Source organism: Macaca nemestrina, chromosome 13 (genome assembly GCF_043159975.1).
Source record: "Macaca nemestrina isolate mMacNem1 chromosome 13, mMacNem.hap1, whole genome shotgun sequence".
In the NCBI taxonomy this organism is placed as follows: domain Eukaryota; kingdom Metazoa; phylum Chordata; class Mammalia; order Primates; family Cercopithecidae; genus Macaca; species Macaca nemestrina.
In genome coordinates, this window is record NC_092137.1 from 27,436,376 (window position 1) to 27,463,211 (window position 26,836).

General features: G+C 49.5%; 3 protein-coding genes across 6 annotated transcripts in view; 2 read left to right on the forward strand and 1 right to left on the reverse strand.

Moving 5' to 3' along the window:
- Positions 1-255: 255 nt before the first annotated feature.
- LOC105479747 (nuclear receptor binding protein 1) lies at positions 256-14,193 on the forward strand. 2 transcript variants are annotated; one of them, XM_011737941.3, is made up of 19 exons: positions 256-405; positions 5,524-5,753; positions 5,943-6,065; positions 6,260-6,361; positions 6,745-6,834; positions 7,002-7,042; positions 7,413-7,507; positions 8,000-8,023; positions 9,008-9,091; positions 9,301-9,359; positions 9,515-9,613; positions 11,721-11,853; positions 12,339-12,444; positions 12,590-12,640; positions 12,744-12,879; positions 13,066-13,119; positions 13,206-13,269; positions 13,502-13,557; positions 13,643-14,193. In XM_011737941.3, the coding sequence occupies exons 2-19, from the start codon at positions 5,544-5,546 to the stop codon at positions 13,745-13,747; spliced, it is 1,632 nt and encodes a 543-aa protein (XP_011736243.1). In that variant the 5' UTR covers positions 256-405; positions 5,524-5,543; the 3' UTR covers positions 13,748-14,193. The 2 variants fall into 2 exon arrangements, with proteins under 2 accessions (XP_011736243.1, XP_011736244.1); XM_011737942.3 differs by lacking the exon at positions 8,000-8,023.
- A 110-nt stretch (positions 14,194-14,303) lies between these two features.
- LOC105479745 (keratinocyte associated protein 3) lies at positions 14,304-17,663 on the forward strand. 3 transcript variants are annotated; one of them, XM_011737938.2, is made up of 7 exons: positions 14,304-14,374; positions 14,513-14,697; positions 14,777-14,836; positions 15,004-15,210; positions 15,325-15,459; positions 15,875-15,987; positions 16,113-16,209. In XM_011737938.2, the coding sequence occupies exons 1-6, from the start codon at positions 14,347-14,349 to the stop codon at positions 15,980-15,982; spliced, it is 723 nt and encodes a 240-aa protein (XP_011736240.1). In that variant the 5' UTR covers positions 14,304-14,346; the 3' UTR covers positions 15,983-15,987; positions 16,113-16,209. The 3 variants fall into 3 exon arrangements, with proteins under 3 accessions (XP_011736240.1, XP_011736241.1, XP_070932528.1); XM_011737939.3 differs by having other exon boundaries at positions 16,116-16,209; XM_071076427.1 differs by lacking the exons at positions 15,875-15,987; positions 16,113-16,209 and adding an exon at positions 17,549-17,663.
- LOC105479910 (intraflagellar transport 172) overlaps positions 16,305-26,836 on the reverse strand; it is a 44,161-nt gene continuing 33,629 nt past the window's right edge. Inside the window, exons 31-48 of the mRNA XM_071076422.1 lie at positions 26,278-26,371; positions 26,065-26,129; positions 25,693-25,873; positions 25,340-25,449; positions 25,092-25,221; positions 21,662-21,760; positions 21,355-21,464; positions 21,163-21,226; positions 20,954-21,040; positions 20,575-20,691; positions 19,812-19,922; positions 19,177-19,296; positions 18,178-18,273; positions 17,847-17,906; positions 17,663-17,761; positions 17,220-17,373; positions 16,938-17,029; positions 16,305-16,449 (exon numbers count right to left, since the gene is read on the reverse strand). Coding sequence (XP_070932523.1) covers positions 16,360-16,449; positions 16,938-17,029; positions 17,220-17,373; positions 17,663-17,761; positions 17,847-17,906; positions 18,178-18,273; positions 19,177-19,296; positions 19,812-19,922; positions 20,575-20,691; positions 20,954-21,040; positions 21,163-21,226; positions 21,355-21,464; positions 21,662-21,760; positions 25,092-25,221; positions 25,340-25,449; positions 25,693-25,873; positions 26,065-26,129; positions 26,278-26,371 — 1,879 coding nt within the window. The 3' untranslated portion in view covers positions 16,305-16,359. The remainder of the gene's footprint in view (positions 16,450-16,937; positions 17,030-17,219; positions 17,374-17,662; positions 17,762-17,846; positions 17,907-18,177; positions 18,274-19,176; positions 19,297-19,811; positions 19,923-20,574; positions 20,692-20,953; positions 21,041-21,162; positions 21,227-21,354; positions 21,465-21,661; positions 21,761-25,091; positions 25,222-25,339; positions 25,450-25,692; positions 25,874-26,064; positions 26,130-26,277; positions 26,372-26,836) is intronic.

The window sequence follows — 26,836 nt, forward strand, 5'->3', positions numbered from 1 at the left end:
TGTCATGGCGCCTTCAAGAAGAGGGAGGAGGCCTTCCCTGCGTCCAGCGGAACCATCTGGGGCACCTGGACCGGGCGGTGGGGTGGACAGAGAGACAAGCCCCAGCTGGGACCGAAAACACCAACCCCTCTGAGAGGTCTCGGCCGGACCGGCGCAAGGGGAGGAGAGCGGGTGGAAGCCTACCCCAGCGAGCTCCCGGCGGCCGGGCCCCGCCCATCGAGAACGTCGCCCAATGGAAACCTGCCGGCGGTGCGGCACCGCCCATCTGTTGGTCGGGACGCCGCGAGGGCGGGGCCCGCAGTTCGGTTGCGCTGCGGAGCGCAGCTGTGAGGGAGTCGCTGTGATCCGGGGCCCCGGAACCCGAGCTGGAGCTGAAGCGCAGGCTGCGGGGCGCGGAGTCGGGAGGTGAGCGCCCAGGGAAAAGAGGGCCCCGGGAGGAGGCGGTTCGCGAGAGGACGGAAGGATCGGCCTCCGAGGCCCGGGACGGTGGGACCCGCCAGGCGGGTGCTGAAGGCGGCCCTGCTCACTCAGTAGCCCAGGCCCGATCGGGCCCTGCCTGCTGGAGCCGAGGGGCCGCTTCGGCCCCGCAGTCCCTGCCTGTCCCTCCCCGGCCTCTCTGGCTTGGCGGCGGCGCCCCGGAATTCTGCGGGCGCGAGTCGGGAGGCCCTGGCGTTCGCTTGGAACTCCGGCTGCGAGAGGCGGGGCCCGGCGGGCGGGGGCGGGGGCGGGGGCGGCGGTCGCGGCCCGGCGGCCTGCGGAAGCGCGGCGGCCTGGCCAGGCCTGCTCGCGGGGCGGTGCGCCGACTGCGCGGGGGCGTGGCCTGCGCCCCTGACTGCGCTGCCGGGCCGGCCTTTGATGAGGTGGCCGCCGCTGGCTCCTTGGGCCCCAGCCTGGTGCCTGCGCGGGCCGTCGCTGCCTTCCAGGCGCAGGGCATGCGACCTGTTGGAGTGTGAAATTCTAGGGGCCAGGTTCTTCTCCCGAGCGGTTTTATTTCCCACTGGACAGTGCTGCGGGTCTCAGAGGCCCTCTTGTCCGCTCAGGGTGAGGACAGCTGAGAGGCCCGGGCCCGCGAGCTCTTGCAGAGGAGCTGACACGCAGAGGGGCTGCTGTCCAATAAACGAAAGTCTCGGGGAAAAACTTTGCAAGGCGATCTGCATTACTCCAAAGTGAACACTGCATGTCTCAGGGTGGCTGGAGGCGGCAAGGAGAATCCCCTTATGGGCGCATATGAGCTTTTCCGTGTGTGATCTCTTTTAAACCTCTCAGCGGCTCCGAGGCAAAACTCCCAGTGTCGCAGAGGTTTCTTCATCAATAAGAGGAGTGCTGGAGGATCTCGGGCACTGCCCTCATTTTGCCTGCGAAGGAAAAATTAGGAAGGGACAAAAAGTCACAAAAATTAGGAAGGTGGTGGGGTGGGGGGTAAGCAAATTCCAAGGGCATATCTCTGATGAAGGTTTGGTGTCTCCTGTGGTGCCCTACTGTGGATTAGTTGTTTGTGTCCTGGGTCCAGAAGTTTCTTTGGAGTCCATTGGCTACAGCTTTCCTGTATTAGAATTCTACTGTTATTTCCTATTGTAATCTGGCTGGGTATTTTACTTAGTTCAGATTCTAGATGCATTCAGTGAATGTAGCTGCTCAAGGAAGTAACTGATGGTGTCTTACCATTTTCTTAGCTACTTTTTGGATGAAGGAACATGATCTCTAACAGAAGTTTTCTGGTAGATTACTAAAACAGGCAGATAGTAGCTTTCCTGGCTGGCTGAGTTAAATCCCTCTCCAGCGATCCTCCCACTTCAGCCTCCTAAGTAGCTGGGATTACAGGCATGAGCCAGCGCGCCTGGCAAATCTCTCTAGAATAAGCCAGGATCTAGAAAATAACATACGGAAAGAATATCTTGCCAGATTTCCTCTGTACTGCCTATTGCTCTTTGGTATTCACTAGACTGTCTTCTAATAAAAATCTCCTGAGTTGAGTTAAACGTAGTGTAGATTGGGGGCAGAGATGGGCACAAATGGGCATCAGAGAGTTCTAAAAATACATGTGGACTTTTTAAAAGATTGGTGTGTTGACTGGAGACTTCTGAACTTAGAGGAGCACATTTACTTTCCAGGGTATCACCTTCTTTGTCTTGTCTTGTCTTTTTTTTTTTTTGAGTCATAGTCTCACTCTCTCACCCAGGCTGTGGTGCAGTGGCACCACTTAGGCTCGGTGCAACCTCCGCCTCCTGAGTTCAAGTGATTCTCGTGTTCAGCCTCTTGAATAAGCTGGGATTACAGACATGTGCCAACACACCCTGCTAATTTTTGTATATTTTTGTTGCCCAGGCTGGTCTTGAACTCTTGAGCTCAAGCAGTCCGCCTCCACCATCTCCCAAAGTGCTGGGATTACAGGCATGGGCCAGCTTGCCCGGCCCAGGGTATCTCTTTCATACTGTAGAGCACTCTCTTGAGCCAAGCACACACAGGTTCCAAGTCCTTCACAGTCTTTGTTCTTAGAGATACAGAATAACATTAAGTGGTTGTCTTGCGACTTTTTGTACAAGTTAATGGCATTTAGCTCTTGAGAATTCTTTTTCTTCAAGTACCCATGACCCTGAAAAAAATGTTATGCTGTATAATACTTTTTTCTATAAAAGTTGTACATTGAGTTATTTGTATTTGTTTTTGTTTTTGTTTTTGTTTTTTTTTTTTGAGATGGAGTCTTGCTCTGTCGCCCGGGCTGGAGTGCAATGGCCAGATTTCAGCTTACTGCAACCTCTGCCTCCCGGGCTTATGCCATTCTCCTGCCTCAGCCTCCTAAGTGACTGGGACTACAGGCGCCCGCCACCACGCCTGGCTAATTTTTTGTATTTTTTAGTAGAGACAGGGTTTCACCGTGTTAGCTAGGATGGTCTTCGTCTCCTGACCTCGTGATCCGCCCGTCTCGGCCTCCCAAAGTGCTGGGATTACAGGCTTGAGCCACCGCGCCCGGCTGAGTTATTTGTATTTGTAAGAAATAACCTAGGCCAGTGCGGTGGCTCATGCCTGTAATCCCAGCACTTCGGGAGGCTGAGGCAGGCGGATGATGAGGTCAGGAGATCGAGACCATCCTGGCTAACACGGTGAAACACCATCTCTACTAAAAATACAAAAAATTAGCCCGATGTGGTGGCACATGCCTATAGTCCCAGCTACTCGGGAGGCTGAGGCAGGAGAATCGCTTGAACCTGGGAGGCGGAGGTTGCAGTGAGCCAAGATCACACCACTGCACTCCAGCCTGGGCAACAGAGTGAGATTCCATCCCCTCCGCCAAAAAAGAAATAACCTATATCAGATCTAGTGCCCCAGAGAATGGAAACTTCAGAGCCTTTGACCAATGTGAATGAAATGAAAGCTGGAAGCTTAAAGTCTTAGCTCTGACTTGAATTTGTGGCTGCTTGAATGTGGGTATTTATTTTGTTTGTTATTGTATCTCAAGGACTTAGCCCAATGGTTGGCCCACAATAAGTGCTTAAAAAAAATCTGTCAAATGAGTGAATGAAAAAAAAAATGTTGTTAACCAATACTCATTTGTCACAGTCACATCACAGGAAAGGTGAGGTCATCAGGGATGAAGTCACTAACAACTGCCAGTTACCTGCCCCAAGGGTAGCCTCACCATGGACTGGCGGGCTTGTTCTGTGTAGAGAAGGGATGGATAGTGAATGCCAAAGTTAGTTCTAGCGGGATAAATTAGCCAAGGGTTTCAGCTGGATAAGTTGGCTGAGGGTGCTACAGGTCCAGCCTTAAGGCTGTCTCAGTGCAACATTTTGGAGTCTGGAGTCATCTGTTCTGAATAGCACCCATACAGCCTTTTTGTTTTTAATTCTTGAGATGGAGTCTCACTCTGTTGCCCAAGCTGGAGTGCAGTGGCACAATCTCAGCTCACTGAAACCTCTGCCTCCCTGGTTTAAGTGATTCTCCTGCTTCAGCCTCCTGAGTAGCTGGGACTACAGGTACGTGCCACCACACCCGGCTAATTTTTTTATTTTTAGTAGAGACAGGGTTTTGCCATGTTGGTTAGGCTGGTCCTGAACTCTTGACCTCAGGTAATCCACCTACCTCAGTCTCCCAAAGTGTTGGGATTACAGGCGTGAGCCACTGTGCCTGGCCACACATAGCTTAATTCTTGAGCACAGTACAAATAGGGTGTACTTGTGGATTCAAAGGGAAGCATGTTGGATGAATATTTGCCAAGAAGGAATGGAGCACCTGATTTTGCTGTTGATTTGAACCTGACTCTAAGTGAGGTTGGACTGCCGTAAATCTTGTATTTGTCATTCCTAGGTGGGTCATCTTCAACTATGATAGCTCACCTTCTCTAGACTTGAGTTAGGAGAATAGTTAATGTTGCAGTATTTAGGACTGATTCTGATTTTGGATTTAAAGGAAACAACGGTGGTGTTTCCTATTTTTAATTTTTAAAAATTTTGTGTAGAGACTGGGGTCTTGTTATGTTGTCCAGGCTGGTCTCAAGTGCCTGGCCTGTTTTCTTTTGAATTTGCAGATGAAGTTATTAGGATTATTAAATCTTTTTATTTATTTATTTTTTTGAGACAGGGTCTCCCTCTGTTGCCCAGCCAATGGCATGATCATAGCTCACTGCAGCCTCAAACTCCTGGGCAATCAAGTGATTCTCCCTTCAGCCTCCCGGGTAGCTGGGACTATAGCTGTGTACCGCCTCACCCTGCTAATTTTAAATTTTTTTTTGTAAAGATGGGCTCTCACTTTGTTGCCCAGGCTGGATCTCAAACTCCTGGCCTCAAGTGAACCTCTTGCCTCGGCTTCTCAAATTGCTAGGATTACAGGGGTGAGCCACTGTGCTCAACTGGATTACTAAATTTTTCTTTTTTTTTTTTTTTTGAGATGGGGTGCTTGCTCTGTCACCCAGACTGGAGTGCAGTGGCACGATCTCGGCTCACTGCAACCTCCACCTCCCTGGTTCAAAAAATTCTCGGCCGGGCGCGGTGGCTCACGCCTGTAATGCCAGCACTTTGGGAGGCCGTGGCGGGCGGATCACGAGGTCAGGAGATCGAGACCATCCTGGCTAACACAGTGAAACCCCGTCTCTACTAAAAATACAAAAAATTAGCCGGGCGTGTGGTGGGCGCCTGTAGTCCCAGCTGCTTGGAAGGCTGAGGTGGGAGAATGGTGTGAACCTAGGAGGTGGAGCTTGCAGTAAGCAGAGATTGCGCCACTGCACTCCAGCCTGGGCAACAGAGTGAGACTCCGTCTCAAAAAAAAAAAAAGAAAAAATTCTCCTGCCTCAGTCTCCTGAGTAGCTGGGACTACAGGCACATGCCACCACACCCAGCTAATTTTGTATTTTTAGTAGAAATGGGGTTTCACCATGTTGAACTCCTGACCTCAGGTGATCTGCCCACCTCGGCCTCCCAAAGGGATTACGGGCGTGAGCCACCGCGTCCAGCCTGGGTTACTAAATCTTTACAGATGTATCCTGACTCTCTCTGCCTTCTCCCTCTGTACTTGCCCCAACCAATGCAGGCCTGAGTGTTCCTTCCAGCATGTCGGAGGGGGAGTCCCAGACAGTACTCAGCAGTGGCTCAGACCCAAAGGTAGAATCCTCATCTTCAGCTCCTGGCCTGACATCAGTGTCACCTCCTGTGACCTCCACAACCTCAGCTGCTTCCCCAGAGGAAGAAGAAGAAAGTGAAGATGAGTCTGAGATTTTGGAAGAGTCGCCGTGTGGGCGCTGGCAGAAGAGGCGAGAAGAGGTAAGGTGATGGTACAGTCACTCTTGGGGGAGTGAATTCTGGAAAGGTGAGAACTGGAAGACCGAAGTCTTAAAAGAGGCCGACCAAACTTCAATAGGTTGGGGGCTAGGAGGAGATGATCATATGGAGTGTTAAGATGGAGGATTTGCGAGATAACTTTAATTGTCTTTCATATGAATTTCTTCTCAGGTGAATCAACGGAATGTACCAGGTATTGACAGTGCATACCTGGCCATGGATACAGAGGAAGGTGTAGAGGTTGTGTGGAATGAGGTACAGTTCTCTGAGCGCAAGAACTACAAGCTGCAGGAGGTAGGTAATGCTGAAAAGGTGAAGCCTGGGGAATGTTGGAACACTGATGTTAGAGAGGAATTGGTATTGGGAAGCTGCCCATGAGGAGAGTATGTTGGGGTCAGTTCATTTCTGGGGAGGGACAGGGAATGGCTTCTCAGGATTATTACAGTGATTCATGAACTCTGTTATTCCACTGTCTCCCTTGCTCTCAGGAAAAGGTTCGTGCTGTGTTTGATAATCTGATTCAATTGGAGCATCTTAACATTGTTAAGTTTCACAAATATTGGGCTGACATTAAAGAGAACAAGGCCAGGGTAAGAATTTTTTCCCCATATTTCCTGAACTTACTGCAAAGAGACTAGCTACATTTATTATTGTTCGTTTTACACTCAGAGATTAAAACAAGGTAGTTTTGAAACAGAACTGGAATCAGCTGCAATGGCGATAAGAGTAGGGCTTCAGTTGTCACCTATGCCTTTTATATGGCTATAGATTGGGCAGAAAATGAGTGAACTTTTGCTTCCTTCTTCCCATAACTTTTATTGCTTAGTAGTTTCCATTGCCCTATTTAGTCTAAGTAAGTAAAGCTAAGAACAAAAGGAGAGAAATTTTAACAAACTTTCAAATTTAAAATCTGTTACAAGGGAAGGGATCATTTCTACTATAAGACCTTTTAGTAAATGCTTTGCCTCCCCAGGTCATTTTTATCACAGAATACATGTCATCTGGCAGTCTGAAGCAATTTCTGAAGAAGACCAAAAAGAACCACAAGACCATGAATGAAAAGGTATAGAAGGAGAGCAGACAAAGTTTTAGGCTCGGGGTGGGGCAGGGCGGGGGCCTTAAAAATTACTGTGTTAATAATGAAGCTGATCAGGAAGGGATGGAAGGAGCTAGTGGGAGAGAGTTAAGAGAGGGAATTACTGCTGACCCTTGGATCAAACTTTGTTCCAGGCATGGAAGCGCTGGTGCACACAAATCCTCTCTGCCCTAAGGTAAGTAGTACCTGGTTAGTTTCTTACCCATATTTCCTGATTTAGTTCCTCCAAACAGATTTCAGGGCACTACTCTTCTGTTCTATTCTGCCTCTCCCCACTTTCTTTGAATCATATACTGTCAAGATTAGGCCCCCTACGGGTCTTTTAAAGGGTGCATCCTAATGCCCTAACCACAACACTTACCTCCTACCTCTTTCTCCTAGTGCTTATCCAGCTATTTAAATCATCAGGCATAATGGAGATTCAGAGTGTGGGGATTATCTTTATGGTGACCAGCAGGAGACCTGGCCCTTGCTCCTCTTAACCCTTGGGTTCCCCTTGCCCTTAATTTCCCAGTGGCCCCTCTAACAGCCCAGTGCCCCCACAGCTACCTGCACTCCTGTGACCCCCCCATCATCCATGGGAACCTGACCTGTGACACCATCTTCATCCAGCACAACGGACTCATCAAGATTGGCTCTGGTGAGGGGAGGGAGAGGTTCTGGGCAGGGGAGCCTCGGGAATTTGGGAACCATGGGGGTAAGATGAATGGGGGATAACAGAGCAAAATTCTGAGGTGTGGGCCGGTGAGAAGAGAAAGGACCTTGCTAGGAGTAATTCATAGGAGAGGCCAGTTAATTAGTGGAGAGGGGATAGGATATATAATCTTACACCTTTTTGAAAGGAAATTAGGGTCAATACAGAGATACTGATAGGAGGTTGGGAAAGGGCAAGAGATACGGGTTTGAGGTTTGATTTGAGCCCTGGGGCCAGACCCTGCCAGAGGAGGTTCCAGGCTGTGCCTGCTGTGAGTGCTTTCATTTGCTGTGTATTTGTGTGCAGTGTACAACATTTCTGTGTGCTGTGTCTGTGTGGTATTTGTGTGTCCATTTGTCTGGGGCTTGGCTGCTCCATGGCTCACAACTTTTCTCTGTTTTCCTCCCTCCCGCTTACGGGCTGCTCTGTTCCCAACAGTCTTTCATAGGATTTTTGCTAATGGTGAGAGCTCCCTCTGCCCCACTTGGGGCTCTGTTTGTGCTTCCTCTGCTCCCTTGGCGGCTGCCCAGTGCATGCAGTCGTGGGAGCAAACCCTCTTCCCCTATCTTCCCTGCCTAATTATGCCTGCTTAGCTTCTGCCCTGCCAGCCCTCCGCCTGCTTGCCCCTCCATAACCTGCTTGTTTCCTGTGGATTCTGCCTGGCTGGCCACTTACCTCCTGGATTCATGTTCCCCCTCATCATCAGGCTAGTTTCCCAGATCATACTGTGCTCCCAGATTCTCTGTGACTTGTAGTCATTGTTGATGATCTGAGTGAGTCCAAATTGGGCCTGGTCCTGGTTCCTCATTCAGCCCTGTGGCAGGCAGTGTTGAGGAATAAGGGGGTAGAATAGGAGTCTAAAAAGTTTTGGTGGATTGAAAGTGGAACTGATTCAAGGGTATTAGCCCAATTCTGAGCTCTATTTGCGTTTCACTCAGCAAAGGTGGGTAAGAAGGAGGCTACCTCCTGAGTTGTATGTTAATACTTCTTATCCTTATTTATCCAAGTTCCTGAGGTCTCCAATTGTCCCAGATTAGGAAGGGCTGCCTGTGTTTTTATGTTATTTGCAGGGTGGATGAAAAAACTAAAACCAAATATTTTCATGTGAGTAGGGATTAGATGTACCTGGGATTTAGGGAAGGTGAACGGGGCTGCATTGCTTCTAGACCAGCCAGAAGTCCCTGTGTATCTGTTAATTTAGTCTGGTGCTTTTGTTGCTCCTGATTTAGGGACATTAGATAAGAAGCAGCAGGCCTAAGAAAGGGGAGGTAGGTGGCGTCCATGTGTGGTCTATAGTTCAGGACGGGAAAGGGGATATGTTTGTGCCTCTTGAGGGTCATCAGAAAGGAGACTTCAGGAGAGAATTTGGCTTTTGGGGCCTCTCTCTAGAGTGAGACTATTCTTCGTTGATGGTGGTCAGATTGTGTGTGTCTCCCCTACTCCCAGTGGCTCCTGACACTATCAACAATCATGTGAAGACTTGTCGAGAAGAGCAGAAGAATCTACACTTCTTTGCACCAGAGTATGGAGGTGAGCCTTCCTACTTTCTCTGCCCTGTCCTCATCCCCCTGCTTTTGCACCTTATAACTTGAGGTACAGAGGCAATATAACTGAAACTTCTAGGCCTTCTCTACCAGCATACAAAATATTTTTTTCTTTTTTTTTTTTTTCCTAAGGCATTCCTGCCAACCCTAGCCCCCAATCCTCTGATTAACCAAAGCCTTCTCGGTTTTCCCTAGAAGTCACTAATGTGACAACAGCAGTGGACATCTACTCCTTCGGCATGTGTGCACTGGAGGTGAGGAGACTGGAGAGGAGGGGGGCAAGGGGTCAAATGAGAAGATGGAAGGGGGAATGGAGGGAGGACAAGTAAGGCGCTGGCTTGGAAGGAGTGATTGTGTGAGCACTGACATTCTTAGGTGTCTCCTTTTTTTTTATTCCTCCTCACTGAAGATGGCAGTGCTGGAGATTCAGGGCAATGGGGAGTCCTCATATGTGCCACAGGAAGCCATCAGCAGTGCCATCCAGCTTCTAGAAGACCCATTACAGAGGGTAAGGATCTTCAGGATCACTCCCTCCTCAACTGACCTTCAAATGTCTTCTGGTTTTTCTTCCTTTGTATCCACTGGGCATATGCTCCTACGATCTAGGGAACATAAAACAGAAAGGACACGCAAAATCTGTAAACATTTTCTTAGGAGGTGCCTACCATGTTTTTGCATACATACACATAGGTTAAGGGGTTAAGATGGATGATACTGGGGTTCAAAGTTGTGTGTTGGCTGGGCGCAGTGGCTCACACCTGTAATCCCAGCACTTTGAGAGGCGGAGGCGGGCGGATCACTTGAGGTCAGGAGTTTGAGACCAGCCTGGCCAACGTGGTGAAACCCTGTCTCTACTAAAAATACAAAAACTAGGTGGGCGTGGTGGTGTGTGCCTATAGTCCCACCTACTCGGGAGGCTGAGGCAAGAGAAACGCTTGAACCTGGGAGGTGGAGGTTGCAGTAAACCGAGATTGGGCTACTGCACTCCAGTCTGGGCAACAGAGCGAGACTGTCTCAAAAAAAAAAAAAGAAAGAAAGAAAATGTGTGTGAATTTAAATATGCCTACATGGAGGTAAATTAATTTGATGGTTACTTCAGGCAATTGCTGTATACTCTCAGACAGCCATTTTTATTTTTTTATTTTTTATTTTTTATTTTTTTTTGAGACGGAGTCTCGCTCTGTCGCCCAGGCTGGAGTGCAGTGGCGCAATCTCGGCTCACTGCAAGCTCCGCCTCCCGGGTTCACGCCATTCTCCTGCCTCAGCCTCCCGAGTAGCTGGGACTACAGGCGCCCGCCCCTGCGCCCGGCTAATTTTTTCTATTTTTAGTAGAGACGGGGTTTCACCATGGTCTCGATCTCCTAACCTTGTGATCCGCCCACCTCGGCCTCCCAAAGTGCTGGGATTACAGGCGTGAGCCACCACGCCCGGCCCATTTTTATATTTTTAAGCACATCAGTCAATTTAAACCAGTTGTTTGGGATTTTATATTTATACAGTTTTAGTTAGGGATGGTGCCCTGAAATAATGAGCCAAGATTTAAAAGACATAAGGTTATGAATCAGTTGATAGACTATAGTAAGTAGAGCTTGGACAGGAAGGTCCAAACAAAAACAGTTTGTAACTCGTTAGATAAGTATAATAGGGAACAGGAGAGAAAAGAAGACTAGTGGGAAGTCAGGAGGATAGTGTGGAGTAAGTTTCTACTTCAACACTGAGGTGGAGTATTCAAGTGAAAGATTAGGTATGTGACCTTGTTAGCCTTCAAGGTTAAAAGCAGGAAAGCAGGTTAATTGTCATGGGACGTGCAGGAGGTAGAAAAGGAGGCGGTGGAGCACGGTGGCTCATACTTTTAATCCCAGCACTTTTGGAGGCTGAGGTGGGAGGATCACTCGAGCTCAGGAGTTCGAGACTAGCCTGGGCAACATAGCAAAAACCTATCTCTGAAAAAAATATAAAAATTAGCTGGGTGTGGTGGCACACGCGTGTGGTCCCAGCTACTCTGGAAGCTGAAGTGGGAGGATTGCTTGAGCTCAGGAGGTTGAAGCAGCAGTGAGCTGTGATTTTGCCACTATACTCCAGCCTGGGTGACACAGCAAGACCCTGTCTCAGGAAAAAGAGAGAGAGAGAAAAAAAAAAGGCAGAATGGGTAGAGGAATCCTGGGAAATTGAGTGAATTCAATGATTGTGGGCAAAGGAAATTGTGATACTAGGCTTGTGAAATAAAAAAGATGGTGAATATTGATCACATTGCGTAAGTTTGGGAAGAGAGAAGCTAAATTTGGCAAGATTTAGAATAGAAGATAGGCAGTGCATTGGCTAATAAAGCAGAGGTAGAAACTAAGGAAAAAGAAAGTGTGAACATTAAAGAAAAAAGCAAGCTTGTGGTTGGAGAGCAGAAAAATAATTAAACCCAGAAAGGCAGTGGATGGTGTCTTTCATATAATATCTTATAGTTTTTGAAGCCCTTTCAGGTGCATTTGTCAATATATTGTTTTCTCAGCAAGTGCTGAGCCTCTGCTATGTACAAAGCCTTGTGCTAAGTAGAATGAGAGTTATAAAGATGAACACATTGAGGGACTTGCCAGATGCCTGCTCCTTGTTTTCTTTTCTAGGAATTCATTCAAAAGTGCCTGCAGTCTGAACCTGCTCGCAGACCAACAGCCAGAGAACTTCTGTTCCACCCAGCATTGTTTGAAGTGCCCTCGCTCAAACTCCTTGCTGCCCACTGCATTGTGGGACACCAACGTGAGTCCTCTTGGCCCTATGGGGAATAGTCTTCCAATCTGGAACCCTGTAACTATCACTGGCATGCTTGCTTTCCTCTTCTATTTCCAAAGGGATTCTTTTTTTGTTGTTGTTTTTGAGACAGAGTCTCACTCTGTCTCCCAGGCTGGAGTGCAATGGCTTGATCTCAGCTCATTGCAACTTCCAGCTCCTGGGGTCAAGCGATTCTTGTGCCTCAGCCTCCCGAATAGCTGGGATTACAGGCATGTGCCACCATGCCTGGCTAATTTCTGTACTTTTAGTAGAGATGGAGTTTCGCCATGTTGGCCAGGCTGGTCTTGAACTCCTGGCGTCAAGTGATCTGTCCACCTCGGCTTCCCAAAGTGCTGGGATTACAGGCATGAGCCACTGCGCCAGGCCTCCAAAGGGATTCTTTACCCCTTTGCCTGCATGCCTTCTATGACATTTAATCTGACTATCCCTTCATAACATCCCACTCCATCCAGACATGATCCCAGAGAACGCTCTGGAGGAGATTACCAAAAACATGGATACCAGTGCTGTACTGGCTGAAATCCCTGCAGGACCAGGAAGAGAACCAGTTCAGACTTTGTGAGTAACTGAGAGGGTCTAAAAGGGGCAAATTGGTCACTACCACTCTTGAGGCTCTGTAAACTGCCCATTCTCTCTGGGAATGGTTGAATTTGCTATTTTGCTTGTTTCCTTCCTTCCATCTCCTTTCTCTTTTCTCCTCCAGGTACTCTCAGTCACCAGCTCTGGAATTAGATAAATTCCTTGAAGATGTCAGGTGAGAGCAGAGTGAGAAGGCAGGCTTTCTTGAGGAAGCAAGCAGGGTTGGGTATCCTAAGGCATTCACAGAGCCCATGTGACCTGTCTTCATCTTCCTCCAGGAATGGGATCTATCCTCTGACAGCCTTTGGGCTGCCTCGGCCCCAGCAGCCACAGCAGGAGGAGGTGACATCACCTGTTGTGCCTCCCTCTGTCAAGACTCCGACACCTGAACCAGCTGAGGTGGAGACTCGCAAGGTGGGGGCTGTGTGGGTGTGGATTGTCTCCATGGCTGTGGTGGAAGGGAGAGAGAACATCTCAAATAAGGCTCTATTCTTTAGAGAAAATGCTCCCTAGCAGCCATGCCCTATGGGCTGGAAAGACGTCTAGGTATTGGGTTTTTTATGGATAGGTCTCTAGAGTGACCCTCTCTTCCTTCCCTAGGTGGTGCTGATGCAGTGCAACATTGAGTCGGTGGAGGAGGGAGTCAAACACCATGTAAGGCTCAGGGCTAGGGTTGCGCAGGGCTGGTGGCCAGAGGGTAGGGAAGAAGAGTCTCATTTTCTGACTGTCCTATTCTCCAGCTGACGCTTCTGCTGAAGCTGGAGGACAAACTGAACCGGCACCTGAGCTGTGACCTGATGCCAAGTGAGTCTCTCCTTTCCCTCAGAGGATGGAGAGTCTATGAGCCTTATCTTTTAGGGACATATTCAGGGGTGGGAAAGGTGACAAGGCAGTAACACATTGACTCACATAGAATGACTATCTTAGCCCCTAAAGCAGTGGGTGGATCTGACAGTTTAGCCCCGGTGGGGCTGTCTGAAGGGCCCCAGGTCCCTCAGTCCCATACTGTACTCACCCCCTCCTGTTTCTCTGTCAGATGAGAACATCCCCGAGTTGGCAGCTGAGCTGGTGCAGCTGGGCTTCATTAGTGAGGTGAGGTTTCTGCCTTCATCTGCCCTGGCTGCCCCCATGCCTTCTCTTCTCTCAGCCCCCATGTCACTGAGCTCTTCTTCCCCAGGCTGACCAAAGCCGGCTGACTTCTCTGCTAGAAGAGACCTTGAACAAGTTCAATTTTGCCAGGAACAGTACCCTCAACTCAGCCGCTGTCACCGTCTCCTCTTAGAGCTCACTCGAGCCAGGCCCTGATCTGCGCTGTGGCTGTCCCTGGACGTGCTGCAGCCCTCCTATCCCTTCCCCCCAGTCAGTATTACCCTGTGAAGCCCCTTCCTTCCTTTATTATTCAGGAGGGCTGGGGGGGCTCCCTGGTTCTGAGCATCATCCTCCCCCTCCCCTTTCTTCCTCCCCTCTGCACTTTGTTTACTTGTTTTGCACAGACGTGGGCCTGGGCCTTCTCAGCAGCCGCCTTCTAGTTGGGGGCTAGTCGCTGATCTGCCGGCTCCCGCCCAGCCTGTGTGGAAAGGAGGCCCACGGGCACTAGGGGAGCCGAATTCTACAATCCCGCTGGGGCGGCCGGGGCGGGAGAGAAAGGTGGTGCTGCAGTGGTGGCCCTGGGGGGCCATTCGATTCGCCTCAGTTGCTGCTGTAATAAAAGTCTACTTTTTGCTAAAAGCGTCGTGTGTTCGCGCCTTTCCCGCCAGGGGGAGCGGGCCCGGGGCGGAGGCGGGGCCCAGGTGGGAGGGGAACCCGGGACGGAGGCGGGGCCCAGGTTGGGGCGGGGCTGGGCCCAGGTAGAGCGGCCCTGCGGCCGGCGCGGCGGACGGGATGAGGCGCTGCAGTCTCTGCGCTTTCGGTAACTTCCGGGACCTGGCGTCTTGTCTCCTAACCTTGGGGCCACCCTTGGCCCGTCCTACTGCCCGCGGTTAACCCGCCAGGAGCCATCTCTCCCCACCCCGCCCGACTCAACCCTGCCCTCACCCGTGCTTTGCAGACGCCGCCCGGGGGCCCCGGCGGCTGATGCGCGTGGGCCTCGCGCTGATCCTGGTGGGCCACGTGAACCTGCTGCTGGGGGCCGTGCTGCACGGCACTGTCCTGCGGCACGTGGCCAATCCCCGCGGCGCTGTCACGCCAGAGTACACCACGGCCAATGTCATCTCCGTCGGCTCGGGGCTGCTGGTGAGCGCGGCAGGCGGCCCGGGGTGGGGGCCGGGCGCCCGGAGAGCCCAGCAAGCCAAAGGCTTTGTGTCTTCCACAGAGCGTTTCCGTGGGACTTGTGGCTCTCCTGGCGTCCAGGAACCTTCTTCGCCCTCCACTGGTGAGAAGGGACTTCCTGGAGCTTTTAACGAGTAGGCTTGAGTCAGGGAAATGGGGGCTGAGATTGGTCTTTCAATAGATTGGAGGAGCCTCAAATAGAGAAACTGGGTGTCTAGTCACTGGGAGTTAGCCAGGCCCAGGCTGCTCACCCTGATCTGTCCCTGCCAGCACTGGGCCCTGCTGGTACTAGCTCTGGTGAACCTGCTCTTGTCCGCTGCCTGCTCTCTGGGCCTCCTCCTTGCCGTGTCACTCACTGTGGCCAACGGTGGCCGCCGCCTTATTGCTGACTGCCACCCAGGACTGCTGGATCCTCTGGTACCACTGGATGAGGGGCCGGGACATACCGACTGCCCCTTTGACCCTACAAGAATCTATGTGAGCACATTCTCTTCCTTCTTGTGGTCTACAAAGCCTTGGTCCTGCCCTTTTAATTTCCCTTCTTTGCTGCACTTGCCCTACTCCCTCCTACTCCCCATCCTTGCTTTTCAGGATACAGCCTTGGCTCTCTGGATCCCTTCTTTGCTCATGTCTGCAGGGGAGGCTGCTCTATCTGGTTACTGCTGTGTGGCTGCACTCACTCTACGTGGAGTTGGGCCCTGCAGGAAGGAGGGACTTCAGGGGCAGGTAAGGAAGGTGAACAGGAAGGGTTTATTCCACAGAGATTGGCTGTGTTGAAAAGATGCTGACTGGCCAGGTGCAGTGGCTCACACCTGTAATCCCAGCACTTTGGGAGCCTGAGGCAGGCAGATCACTTGAGGTCAGGAGTTTGAGACCAGCCTGGCCAACGTGGTGAAACCTCATCTCTACTAAAAATACAAAAAATTAGTCAGGTGGGGTGGCGGGCACCTGTAATCCCAGCTATTTGGAAGGCTGAGGCAGAAGAATCGCTTGAACCCGGGAGGTGGAGGTTGCAGTGAGCCGAGATCGTGCCACTGCACTCCAGCCTGGGCAACAGAGCCAGGCTCCATCTCAAAAAAAAAAAAAAAGATGCTGACCTATCATTCAGGGCAAGGGTGTCTAACTCCACCTTTTTCTGCAGCTAGAGGAAATGATAGAGCTTGAATCTCCTAAACATAAAAGGCAGGAAAATGAGCAGCTACTGGATCAAAGTCAAGAAATCCAGGCATCACAGAGAAGTTGGGTTTAGGACAGGTAATGGGCCTTGAAGGTGGTGGCCTGGGTAAGAGTGGGGGCAGGGAAGTGCTCTTAGAACTGGGTCTAGGTCTTGCCATGCTACTTTCCCCCTCTGACCTGGGTTGGTTCTCCCCTCTGTCCAGCAGGTGCTGTTCCAAGACTCAGTCCTAAAGGGTGTTTTTTTCCCACTAAGCAAGGGGCCCTGACCTCGGGATGAGATAATAAATTGTAATAAAGTAACTTCTCTTTTCTTCTACTTGATTATGATTCCTTTTGGGGAAAAGACACTGTGTGATGTTGGGAGTGACTTTGATCAAAGAATACAGTGGTCTCAGTTATTTATAAAACTTTAATGAGGGAGAGGCCCTAACTCTTCCTCAGCTCTACCGACTACTGAAAGGAAAAGCTGGTGCTGGGGAGCCCTCCACACCACTGACTGATGAATTTCAGCACGTCCTGGCACACTGGGCTGTGGGAGGTCTGTAAGCAAATAGAAGAACATGAGAGGAACTTGTTAATGCTCGAAATAGAAAATCAGCTCCATCGCAGGCTTCAGGGTCTGCACCTGCCTTCCTGCAATCCCACCCACCTTTCTAGTGTGTATGTGGGTTGTTTGTTTTGAGATGGAGTCTTGCTTTGTCATCCAGGCTGGAGTGCAGTGGCACGATCTCAGCTCACTGCAACCTCCACCTCCTGGGTTTAAGCGATTCTCCTGCCTCAGCCTCCTGAGTAGCTGGGATTATAGGTGCATGCCACCACGCCCAGCTAATTTTTGTATTTTTAGTAGAGACGAGGTTTGTAACCATGTTGGCCAGGGTGGTCTCAAACTCCTGACCTCAGGTGATCTGCCTGCCTTGGCCTCCTAAAGTGCTGGGATTACAGGCGTGAGCCACCGCGCCTGGACTTGTTTTTTTTTCTTTTTTAGTGCTGCCCTCTCTGCCTTCATTCTTCAAGTCCCCCTCTCTAACCTTGATGGCCATAAGGAATTTATTCCAGTTGTCCTTGTTAGCAGCCTTCCCTGGCCGCTTAAATTCAATTTTGTTCCTCAGAATGGGGTATCCTGTGGAGGAAGAAAAAAATGGTGAACTGGGGTTTGAGAGAGATTGAGGACGGAAAAATGAGGAGCAGCCTGGGGGTAGAAAGCATGGTCCTGTCTTTTGTACCCTTTACTGAATCCTAGTAAAATTAAGTTTATTGATCCTGCTGCTTCCCACCCACCACAGGATCTGGGGTGCTGTAGGCTTCTATACCTGTAATAAGGCAGGGCAGGGCTTGAACCCCAGTGCTTGCTGCCACTAGGGAGGCCTCGTAGGCACCACGCTCGTCCCGAGGCAGAACCTGCTCCAGCCGCTGGTCCATGGAGACTGTAAGCACCCAGTCTCGAACCTCTTCTCTCTCAGCCTCCTGGAAAGGACAAGAGGGAGTGGTAGCTTCACACAGGGCAGGGCAAGTTGGGGTAGATGGGTGAAGAGGGGGTTTGCTAAGCCCTCATCCTGTATACCAGCTTTCAGCCACAAATCCTCCTTGGATTGGGGGATACAGTCACAGCTTTTTCTTTCTACTTTGCTTCTACTTTCAGTGAAAGAATAGTGAGGGCTGAGGTCCTTCCAAAGATGGCAGCACAAAGATGTTCTCCCTCCTCAAGGCACTTACACTGGTGAGGCCTTCCCATTTTCCAACCCTGTGCCCTTACCGGTACATGCTGCTTGGCTGGGAGTGGCACCTCAAAGGGAATGTCTGTATCCTGAAAATCAGAGTGGTCAAGGCCATCCAGAGTCCCCTCCTCGATTGCCTGCAGTAGAGTAGGCAACCATGAGCTAGGCACAGCTTGCGACCAGCAAAAACCCCCACCCTCGGGGCACAGCTTCCCTACGCACGTCAGTCAGGTCCAAAAAGCGATTGAGGAAGATGAATGCCATGTTCTCCCAGCCAACTGCCTGCAGCAGAGAAGAGTTGCAAATGGGAGTGAACAAGCTGGGCTTGAATGCTACTTCTCTGGGATCCAGAGGCAAATGGGAGTGAACAAGCTGGGCTTGAATGCTACTTCTCTGGGATCCAGGGAGAAAAATCCAGGAAGACATAGGAGGACCACATCCTCCATAACATCAGCCCTACACTCAGCTTTCCTCTACCAGAGCAGAAAGGATATTCTATTTTCCAACTTTTGACTTCCTCCCATCTGCCCCACCCTTCCTTGTCCCAGCTCACCTTGGCAGCAATGCCTGCTTCATAGAAGGCTTTGTCTACAGGTAGTAGCTGGGTGTGACGCAAGAGTGAAACAGAAAGTCTGGCAGCCACAGTTTCCTGGGATTAAAGTCAAAGCATTATGAATATGGCACTAAAGTGACTGAGCTACCAGACCAATGATCCTGTAAGGCAGCCACAGAACTGAAAAACAACAATTATTATTAAACTGCTCTGGATCTCAAGCTGTTCTGGTCTTAGGTTGGTTTTTTTTTTTTTTTTTTTTTTTCTTTCTTTCCTTTTCTTTTTTCTTTTCTCTGAACAACAGATCTGGGCCTAAGTTCAATTCTTTTTTTTTTTTTTTTTTTTAGGACAGTGTCTCACTCTGTCACCCAGGCTGGAGTGCAGTGGTGCCATCTCAGCTCATTGCAACCTCTGCCTCCCGGATTCAAGCAATTCTCGTGCCTCAGCCTCCTGAGTAGCTAGGACTACAAGCGCACACTAGCACACCTGGCTAATTTTTATGTTTTTAGTAGAGATGGGGTTTCACCACGTTGGCCAGGCTGGTCTCGAACTCTTGGCCACAAGTGATCCACCCGCCTCGGCCTCCCAAAGTGCTGGGATTACAGGGGTGAGCCACCGTGCCTGGCCACCTAGATTATTTCTAAGGTTCTTTCCACTTGTAGAATTCTATTGTCCAAATACATTAAATAAATATACAGTGAACAATCACAAATAAGCCCAAAATATGTGTACATTATAAGAGGTGAATAAATAAATCATGGGATTTGGATGTTTAAACATAATGAGGCTGAGGCTGTGTGGGCACAGAGCCCTAAGAAGGTCAGAAGAAGAAAACCTCAGCAAGGGCTAAAGATTTGTTTAGACAGAAGAGAAGCTGAAAGAGAGGTGGAGAGATTCAAGAGCCCAAGCTGAAGAATCCAGAATGTGAATCAATTCAGCTTTATACATTTGCAGATGAGCCCTTCTGACTGAGTGCTCCTCTGCCGTCCTACATCTCACCAGCTGTTTGACACTCTGGGCCGCAGAGCGCGTGGCATAGTAATGAGCAATCAGCAGCATCGTCTTGAACTCCTCATGGGCTGGAGAGTTTGCCTCACTGGACTTCACCAGGTTTTCACACTAGAGGAGGGAGACAGCACAGCCTGGCTCAGGGATCAGAGGAGTGCCAGGGCCATAGAGTGGTCTCTGATGGCCACCTGGCAGAGGAAGGTAAAATACATCTGAGAATAAAGGTTTATGTGCATGAAAGAAGAGATGAGGACAGGCCGGGCGCGGTGGCTCAAGCCTGTAATCCCAGCACTTTGGGAGGCCGAGACGGGCGGATCACGAGGTCAGGAGATCGAGACCATCCTGGCTAACACGGTGAAACCCCGTCTCTACTAAAAAATACAAAAAACTAGCCGGGCGCGGTGGCGGGCGCCTGTAGTCCCAACTACTCGGGAGGCTGAGGCAGGAGAATGGCGTAAAAACCCGGGAGGCGGAGCTTGCAATGAGCTGAGATCCGGCCACTGCACTCCAGCCTGGGCGGCAGAGCGAGACTCCGTCTCAAAAAAAAAAAAAAAAAAAAAAAAGAAGAGATGAGGACAAGGACAGACAGAGCAGCCCCTTCACTCCTGTCGACCCAACTTCCTCACCAGGTTGAAGAGGACATCTCGAAGATCAGCCCAGCTATGATAGGCCTCGGCACAGTTGGTTCCAGGAGAGCTCACCATGTCAGTGAAGATCCTTTTGTAGATATTGAAGTTCTAGAGGTAGAGGGGAGAAGGGCATCTGAGAAGGGCACAGCTAGAAGAGAAAGTCAGTGGGAGTGGGGCCAAGGGAGGAGAAACAGGCTCTGTGTGTAGAAATGGGTATGTGTGTGTGTGCAAGAGCTGGGAGACAGTGGCAGATTATTAAGTGCTGATTATTTTTAATGAAATGAATTATTTTTAAGTGCTGATTATTTTTTATGAAAAGAGGAAGAAACTTTCTTAGCTGGTGCTGTGTGAGTGTGGGCAACTGTACAAATGTAAATGCAGAGTCACAATATTAATGGGCTGTGACTCTCAATCAGGCAGCAGTGTTCATTCTCTGGAGGAAGTCAGTAAAGGTCCTAGAGGTATGTGCAGGATTCAGCTCTGAAAGACAGGTGCCTGTGTATTTGCTAACAGCATGGGGAGCTCCATGGGTGTTTCTTCAAACAGAAGTTGAAAGTTTCTGCAAACTTCTCCCCTTGCTCTTAGCAAATACACAGCCTCCAGAGAGGCTGTACCTTTCTGGAGATGCACTGGGGGCTCTGGGCATGATGTTCTCTAAGGATAGAATCCTCTGAGAAGATAGTTCCTGAGAAAATAGGTGGTTCTAGAAGTGAAAAGAGTTTCCTTGTGGAAACATTCAATCCAAGGAGAAGGCTGGTACCTGTGGGTTAGCAGGGGCTCCGTGCTGTACATATAGGGCCAATGCCTGGGCAGAGTTACCCTCCCGGATCAAGTGAGTTGCATACAAAGCCACGTACTTGTGCAGAATCTTGTAGTTCTGTACAGGGGTGGAGGAAAAGCATGTGTGAAGTTGGGATCAGCAAGACCAAGCAGTGAGGTGACTTGAGGCCATGTATTTGTTGAGGAGACAAAGGGCGTATGCAAACCTCTGACCCCAGTTTCAGATTGAGCTTATCTGATGCCCATTAGAAATCTTTGGGCTTTGGGTTTTTGTGGAGGTAGGAGAGATGCAGCTTTGAAGCAGGTGGGGAATCAAGGGAAAATGTAAAGGAAAACTGGGAATGGAAAGACAGCAGTACCTGCTTGGTAGCTGTTTCAATGCACTTGTCCCACTGGCCCTGCTCCACATACAGGTCCAAAGCAGCTATCACATCCACACCCACCAGCTGGGTCAATGGAAGACAGAGTTACAAGAGAAAAGAGATGACATGAGGGAAAGAAGAGGGAGAGAATCAATCTTGTGAGTCTCTCCCTGCATTCTGCCTCCTGCTAATTCTGCAAGTCTCACCGAGTCCACTTTGCCCTGGTTCTTGAGGAACTCTTTATAATGCTGGTCCACATAGTCTTCGTACCTGTGAAGATGTTCAGAGAGCTCCATCTTCATATTCCAGAATACCAACCCTCCCCATAAGACTTTCTCCCAGTCTTTACAAAAGGAAGTAAAAGAGAATTTCCCGGTAAGAAGGGGTTACAAGCTTACCTGGGATCTAACTCCTTAGCTACACGCTTAGCCTTGTTCCACTCCTCACCCTCGATGAAAGCATCAATTGCTTCCTTGACAAGGTCCAGATTCAGATACAGCTCTGCAGCCTGCACAACGGGAAATCAGCATGGAGACTTTCTCCTTGCTCCCAGTCTTCCCGCTGTGAGCTCTCCCATCTGTTTCCCCAGGACTGCAAGCCTTGCCCACCAGGAGGCCCACTTCATACACCTTCCTGGGTGCAGATGTCACCCTTGCACCCATCTCTGTGAAATCTATTTCTGTTCCATCCCATCACCCTGCTTACTGCACTGTGCTTTCCAATTCCAATCAGCTGGGGTCCTACAGCCAGAACGACCTCCATATTACGTTGAGGAGGCAGAAACTTGATGGAGAGTTCGGCTGCCTGAGTGGTTGAAGAGAAGATGGAAATGGGTAGGAGAGACAAATACCGCTGAATCCTCAGCCTGATCCATTTCATACATTTTTCTCCTCCAGATGCCAACTTTTTCTCTTACTCCTTCAACCTTGTACCCTCCTGGGCAGAGCCTGACCCACGGTCCATTAAATCCTTTAATTAGCCATCAGTGGACCTATCTTTCCTCTCAGTTCATTAACTCTTTCAGACACTTCCTGTGCTGCCTGAGGTCACTGCATTTGAACCTTCCACCTTTGACAAAATCATTTTCAAGGTCTTTGTCATAAGTAAAATCTTTGTAGCAGAGTACAGAGAAAGGACTCCTAAAATGAGGAGTCCAGGGCATTCTGTAACTATTTGTGTTGGGCTTTTATGAGCTTTGGTTTCTTCATTCATACACACTGGATTTTGAAGACTTAGTATAAAAAAAGAATGGAAAACATCTAAATAATGTGTGTGAGTACATGTTGAAATGGTAGTATTTATTTAATTTTTTTGAGACAGAGTCTCGCTATGTCGCCCAGGCTGGAGTGAAGTGGCATAATCTCAGCTCACTGCAACCTCTGCCTCCCAGGTTCAAGCAATTCTCTTGCCTCAGCCTCCTGAGCAGCTCCGATTACAGGCCCCGCCCCCTGCCACCATGCCCAGGTAAGTTTTGTATTTTTGGTAGAGACGGGGTTTCACCATGTTGGCCAGGCTGGTCTCAAACTCCTGACCTCAAGTGATCTGCCCGCCTTGGCCTCCCAAAGTTCTGGGATTACAGGCATGAACCACTGTGCCCAGACGAAATGGTGGTATTTTAGATATACTGTGTTAAACAAAATATATTACAATTATTTTCACGTTTCTTTTTACTCTTTATAAACGTGGCTACTAGAAAATTTAAATAACATGTATGGCTTACATTTGTGGCCTGCATTATATTTCTAGTGCCAGTGCTGGAATAGATGATCTTGATGATACCTTTCAACACTTAAAACTCAGAAATTCTACAAAATCAAGTGTTCTATGAGATCATACTGTTTCCATTAGGACGCTGACATCTTCACCAGATTTCAGTTTCCACACAATCCAATTTAGCTGTAGTTTATGCTAATCCCCTCTGGTCTTTCCCTCACCTGTTCTTGCCTCCCTTTCTTACTGCTAAGCCCTTCAAAGCTTAATCTGCCCTGTCCGCATCAGGGAGCCATCTTCTGACTAATATGAAGAAGGTACAGTCATGCCGTGCTCCCAAGTTACACATATCAGATACTCAATACTGCCAATTAAAATCTGCTAGAACCTCAAAACCAATCATCAGCCCCTCTTTCTACTTCTCTCCTTCTAACTTCTAGGGGTTATTCAATTATAAGACCTCAAAAGGCCGGGCACAGTGGCTCACGCCTGTAATCCCAGCACTTTGGGAGGCCGAGGAGGGTGGATCACGAGGTCAGGAGATTGAGACCATCCTGGCTAACACAGTGAAACCCTGTCTCTACTAAAAAAAAATACAACAAAATCAGCTGGGTGTGGTGGCGGGTGCCTGTAGTCCCAGCTACTCAGGAGGCTGTGGCAGGAGTATGGCGTGAACCCGGGAGGCGGAGCTTGCAGTGAGCTGAGATCACACCACTGCACTACAGCCTGGGCGACAGAGCAAGACTCTGTCTCAAAAAACAAACAAACAAACAAAAACTCAAAAACCTAAGGGAAATTTTGCAGGGCCATCACCATACAAACATGTCATTTAGACGGCCAGTCAATTTCACCCTTTTCATGACCCCCACCCACCAGATTTCACTGTATCTAAGGTGCACTTAAACTATACGTGCATCCACCAACATGGCACATGTATACATACGTAACAAACCTGCATGTTGTGTACATGTACCCTAGAACTTAAAGTATAAAAAAAACTATACGTGCATCCCAATTTTAAAGATATTAAAATATAATTATACATATATGCCACTGTTAACTTTATGTATCAATTTGACTGGGCTACAGGGTATCCAGGTATTTGGTCAGACACTATTCTGGGTGTTTCTGTAAGTGTTTTTGGATGAGGTTAACATTTAAACTGGTAGACTGAGTAAAGCAAATTGCCCTCTCTACTGTAGATAGACCTCATCTGATCATTTCAAGGCGTGAACAGAACATACAGGCTGGCTCCTTCCCAAGTTAGAGAGAATTCTTCCTGTTTGACTGCCTTTAAACTGGGACACTGGCTTCTTCCTGCCTTCAGATTTGAACTGAAACATCAGCTCTTCCTGGGACTCAAGCTTGCTGGCCTTCAAACAGGAACTACACCATCAGTTCTCCTGGGTTGTCAGTTTGCCAGTTCACCTGCAGATCTTGGGCCTTGTCTATCTTCATAACTGCATGAGCCACTTCCTTTTAATAAATCTCTTTATGTACACGTACACACATATACCTACAGTCATGCATTGTCTAATGATGGGCATGTTCTGAGAAATATGTCCTTAGGGGATTTCATCGTTATGTAAACATCACAGCACAAACCTAGATGGTATAGTCTACTATACATCAAGGTAGAGGTTGCGTAGAACTTATTGCTCCTAGGCTACAAACCTGTACAGCACACTTCTGTACTGACTACTGTAGGCAACCATAACACAATGGTAAGTATTTGTATACTGAAACCTATCTAAGGCCAGGCGTGGGATCATCTCAAGTGATCCACCCACCTCGGCTTCCAAAGTGCTACAATTATAGGCGTGAGCCACCACGCCCACCTATGTGGTCTACTGTTGACCAAAACGTTGTTATATGGCATATGACTCTATATATCCTGCTGGTTTCTCCAATATAGTATGTCTTATTATTTGTGACACATACTGGCCTGGCTTAATTTGCTGGAGGCTTCTTTTCAGGAAATGTTGGGTGGGGGAGATGGAGCCCATGCTTTTTTCATGTTCCCTGTCTGGCCAGTTCCTGTGCATGGAGTTGCCCTTCCAGCTCCTGTCCAAGTCCTCCCTCCTTCTTCACAGAGGCTTCCTGACCCCTCTAGCCCACAGAGATCTCACTGTTCTCTGAACTCTACTTTAAATCATGCACTTTAGTCTTTACTCAGATATGATATTAATTGAGCCATGTGTTGGTCTAACTCCCCTAACTTTTGGCTGTCAGGGTCTGTCTTATATCTGCTTTTACAGCCTTCAGAGGTTCTGGCTCTATCATCCAGCAGGCACTCCACAGATTCCTGCTACCTGACTGAAAAGAAAAAGACACAAGAGGAAAGAGCTGCAGATGTGAGAAGTGGAGCTGAGTGTGAATACAGGCCTAGGGAGAAGGAACACCAGAAAGGGCCTGCTGCCCTCACCTTCATCCAGCACTTCTCCGCCAGTCCGCTGTTCCCAGAGTCTCGCACTTTGAGGTAGCAGTCCACAGCACGGCTGTACTCTCCAGCCTGCTCCCAGTGTCGAGCTTGTTCCACGAGTCCCTCCACACCCCTGTGGAGATGAGAACGCTGGGACTTGGCATGGGGGTGGGGAGCAGCGTGCTCTATCCTGTGCATGCCTCATGACCCTCCCAGCCCTGCCAATGCTGCCTGGACCTCTAGCCTCATACCTGGCCCCCTTCTTAGTAGCTTCCCGCTCATACTCTTCCTGCAGAGCCTCCAGCTGGCTGGGCACATAGTCCTTGCAGATCCGTAGAGCGTCACTCCATAATCCGGCCTCCTGCTCAGATTTCCAGGTATCAAGAGGGCAGAGGCAGGCATGACAGCTTCCCACTGCCACACAGGTGCTCTGGCCCACAGACTCCTGGGTCCTTGGACCTCTCTTCTCCTTCCTCTTTCCTGTCTTTCCCACTCCCCAATACTAACCTCCCTGATCTTTCTTCATACCAGGGGTCAGTGTGGCTCTCTGTGGGCTCTCAGAACCTCTTCCCCTCCCCTCATGGCCCTGCATCCAGTGCCCCACCTTATAATAATTGAGGGCCAGGCCTGGTCTCTGGGCCCGGAGCAGCAGCCCTTCTGCTTTCTGAAAGTCCTTCTCCTCCAAGGCCCCCCGGGCCTGTCCCACAAGCACCTCGGCGACACTGTCAGGGTCGTGGGCCTCAGCCACACGCTGAGCTGCCTCCCAATCCTGGTTATGGACAAACCTGCCTCCGGATGGGGACAGAGGAGAGACTGAGTATAGGACTGAGGCCCCAGTAGTGGGAGACAAACAGCCATGTCACTGAGGGGTGTAACACTGATTTGTTCCAGGTTTGAGTGAAGGTCAAGATAATCATGAAAGATCCTGGGACTGTGACTGGGGAAACAGGATTAAGGAATGTATGGGGTAACTCACATGAGGACTGCTTCCTTGGGTTTACCAGCTCTGATGAATTCAGCTTCAGCCTCTTCGAATTTCCCCTACAGGGAGAGCAAGGCAGCCGTGCATGGTGAGAAGGAGACTGGCATCACAGGCAGGCATGAGCCTGGGGGTATGCACACCCAGGAGCAGTGCACTAGGGGATGGAGTAAGAGGGCTCTGCGGTCAGGGTCCAAGTCACACCCATACCTCATCCTCTAGGAACATAGCATATTTGAGATGAACCTCGGGGGTTTTGTGCTTGAGGGCCAGCCGAGCGAGTTCAAACGCAAATTCAAAAGAGCTGAAACAGAAAGTGCAGATAAGGTTTTCTTACTTCATGCTTCCATTCAAAAAGGGAACAAGACAAGACAAAACAGAAAGGACAGAGTTGAGGGGAGAAAAAGTGACAGATTTAAGGATAACGGATATGAAGTGACAGAAGAGCATAGAGAGATAAAAAGGAAGACAGGCAGGCAGCCCTGTGAAGACCACGTCACTGTCAGTGTGGATCAAGAGATGTCTGGAAAAGCCTATGCCTTCCCTGCGGCCAGCTGCTCCTGAGGAAGGAATTTGGGCCTGCAAAGGGTAAGGGAGGAGTGAGCCTCGCAGCCCTACGCTGACAGGGCTAGGAGGACTCCTGGGCTCACCACCTCCTCCTGAGCTCCAGCTACATTAGCAGAAATATAGTCTCTCCAAAATATGAGCAAGACCACCCTCAGCATCAGACTCCATGATTGGCATCGATAACAGTAGCTTAAGAAAAGTT

Excerpts from the sequence above, each read along its gene's own strand:
- LOC105479747 (XM_011737941.3), top strand. The coding sequence starts at position 5,544 with ATGTCGGAGGGGGAGTCCCAGACAGTACTCAGCAGTGGCTCAGACCCA. Across the intron at positions 6,835-7,001 it reads ACAAGACCATGAATGAAAAG|GCATGGAAGCGCTGGTGCAC; the intron begins GTATAGAAGGAG and ends ACTTTGTTCCAG. Across the intron at positions 9,614-11,720 it reads TAGAAGACCCATTACAGAGG|GAATTCATTCAAAAGTGCCT; the intron begins GTAAGGATCTTC and ends TTTCTTTTCTAG.
- LOC105479745 (XM_011737938.2), top strand. The coding sequence starts at position 14,347 with ATGAGGCGCTGCAGTCTCTGCGCTTTCG. Across the intron at positions 14,837-15,003 it reads ACCTTCTTCGCCCTCCACTG|CACTGGGCCCTGCTGGTACT; the intron begins GTGAGAAGGGAC and ends TGTCCCTGCCAG. Across the intron at positions 15,211-15,324 it reads TTGACCCTACAAGAATCTAT|GATACAGCCTTGGCTCTCTG; the intron begins GTGAGCACATTC and ends CTTGCTTTTCAG.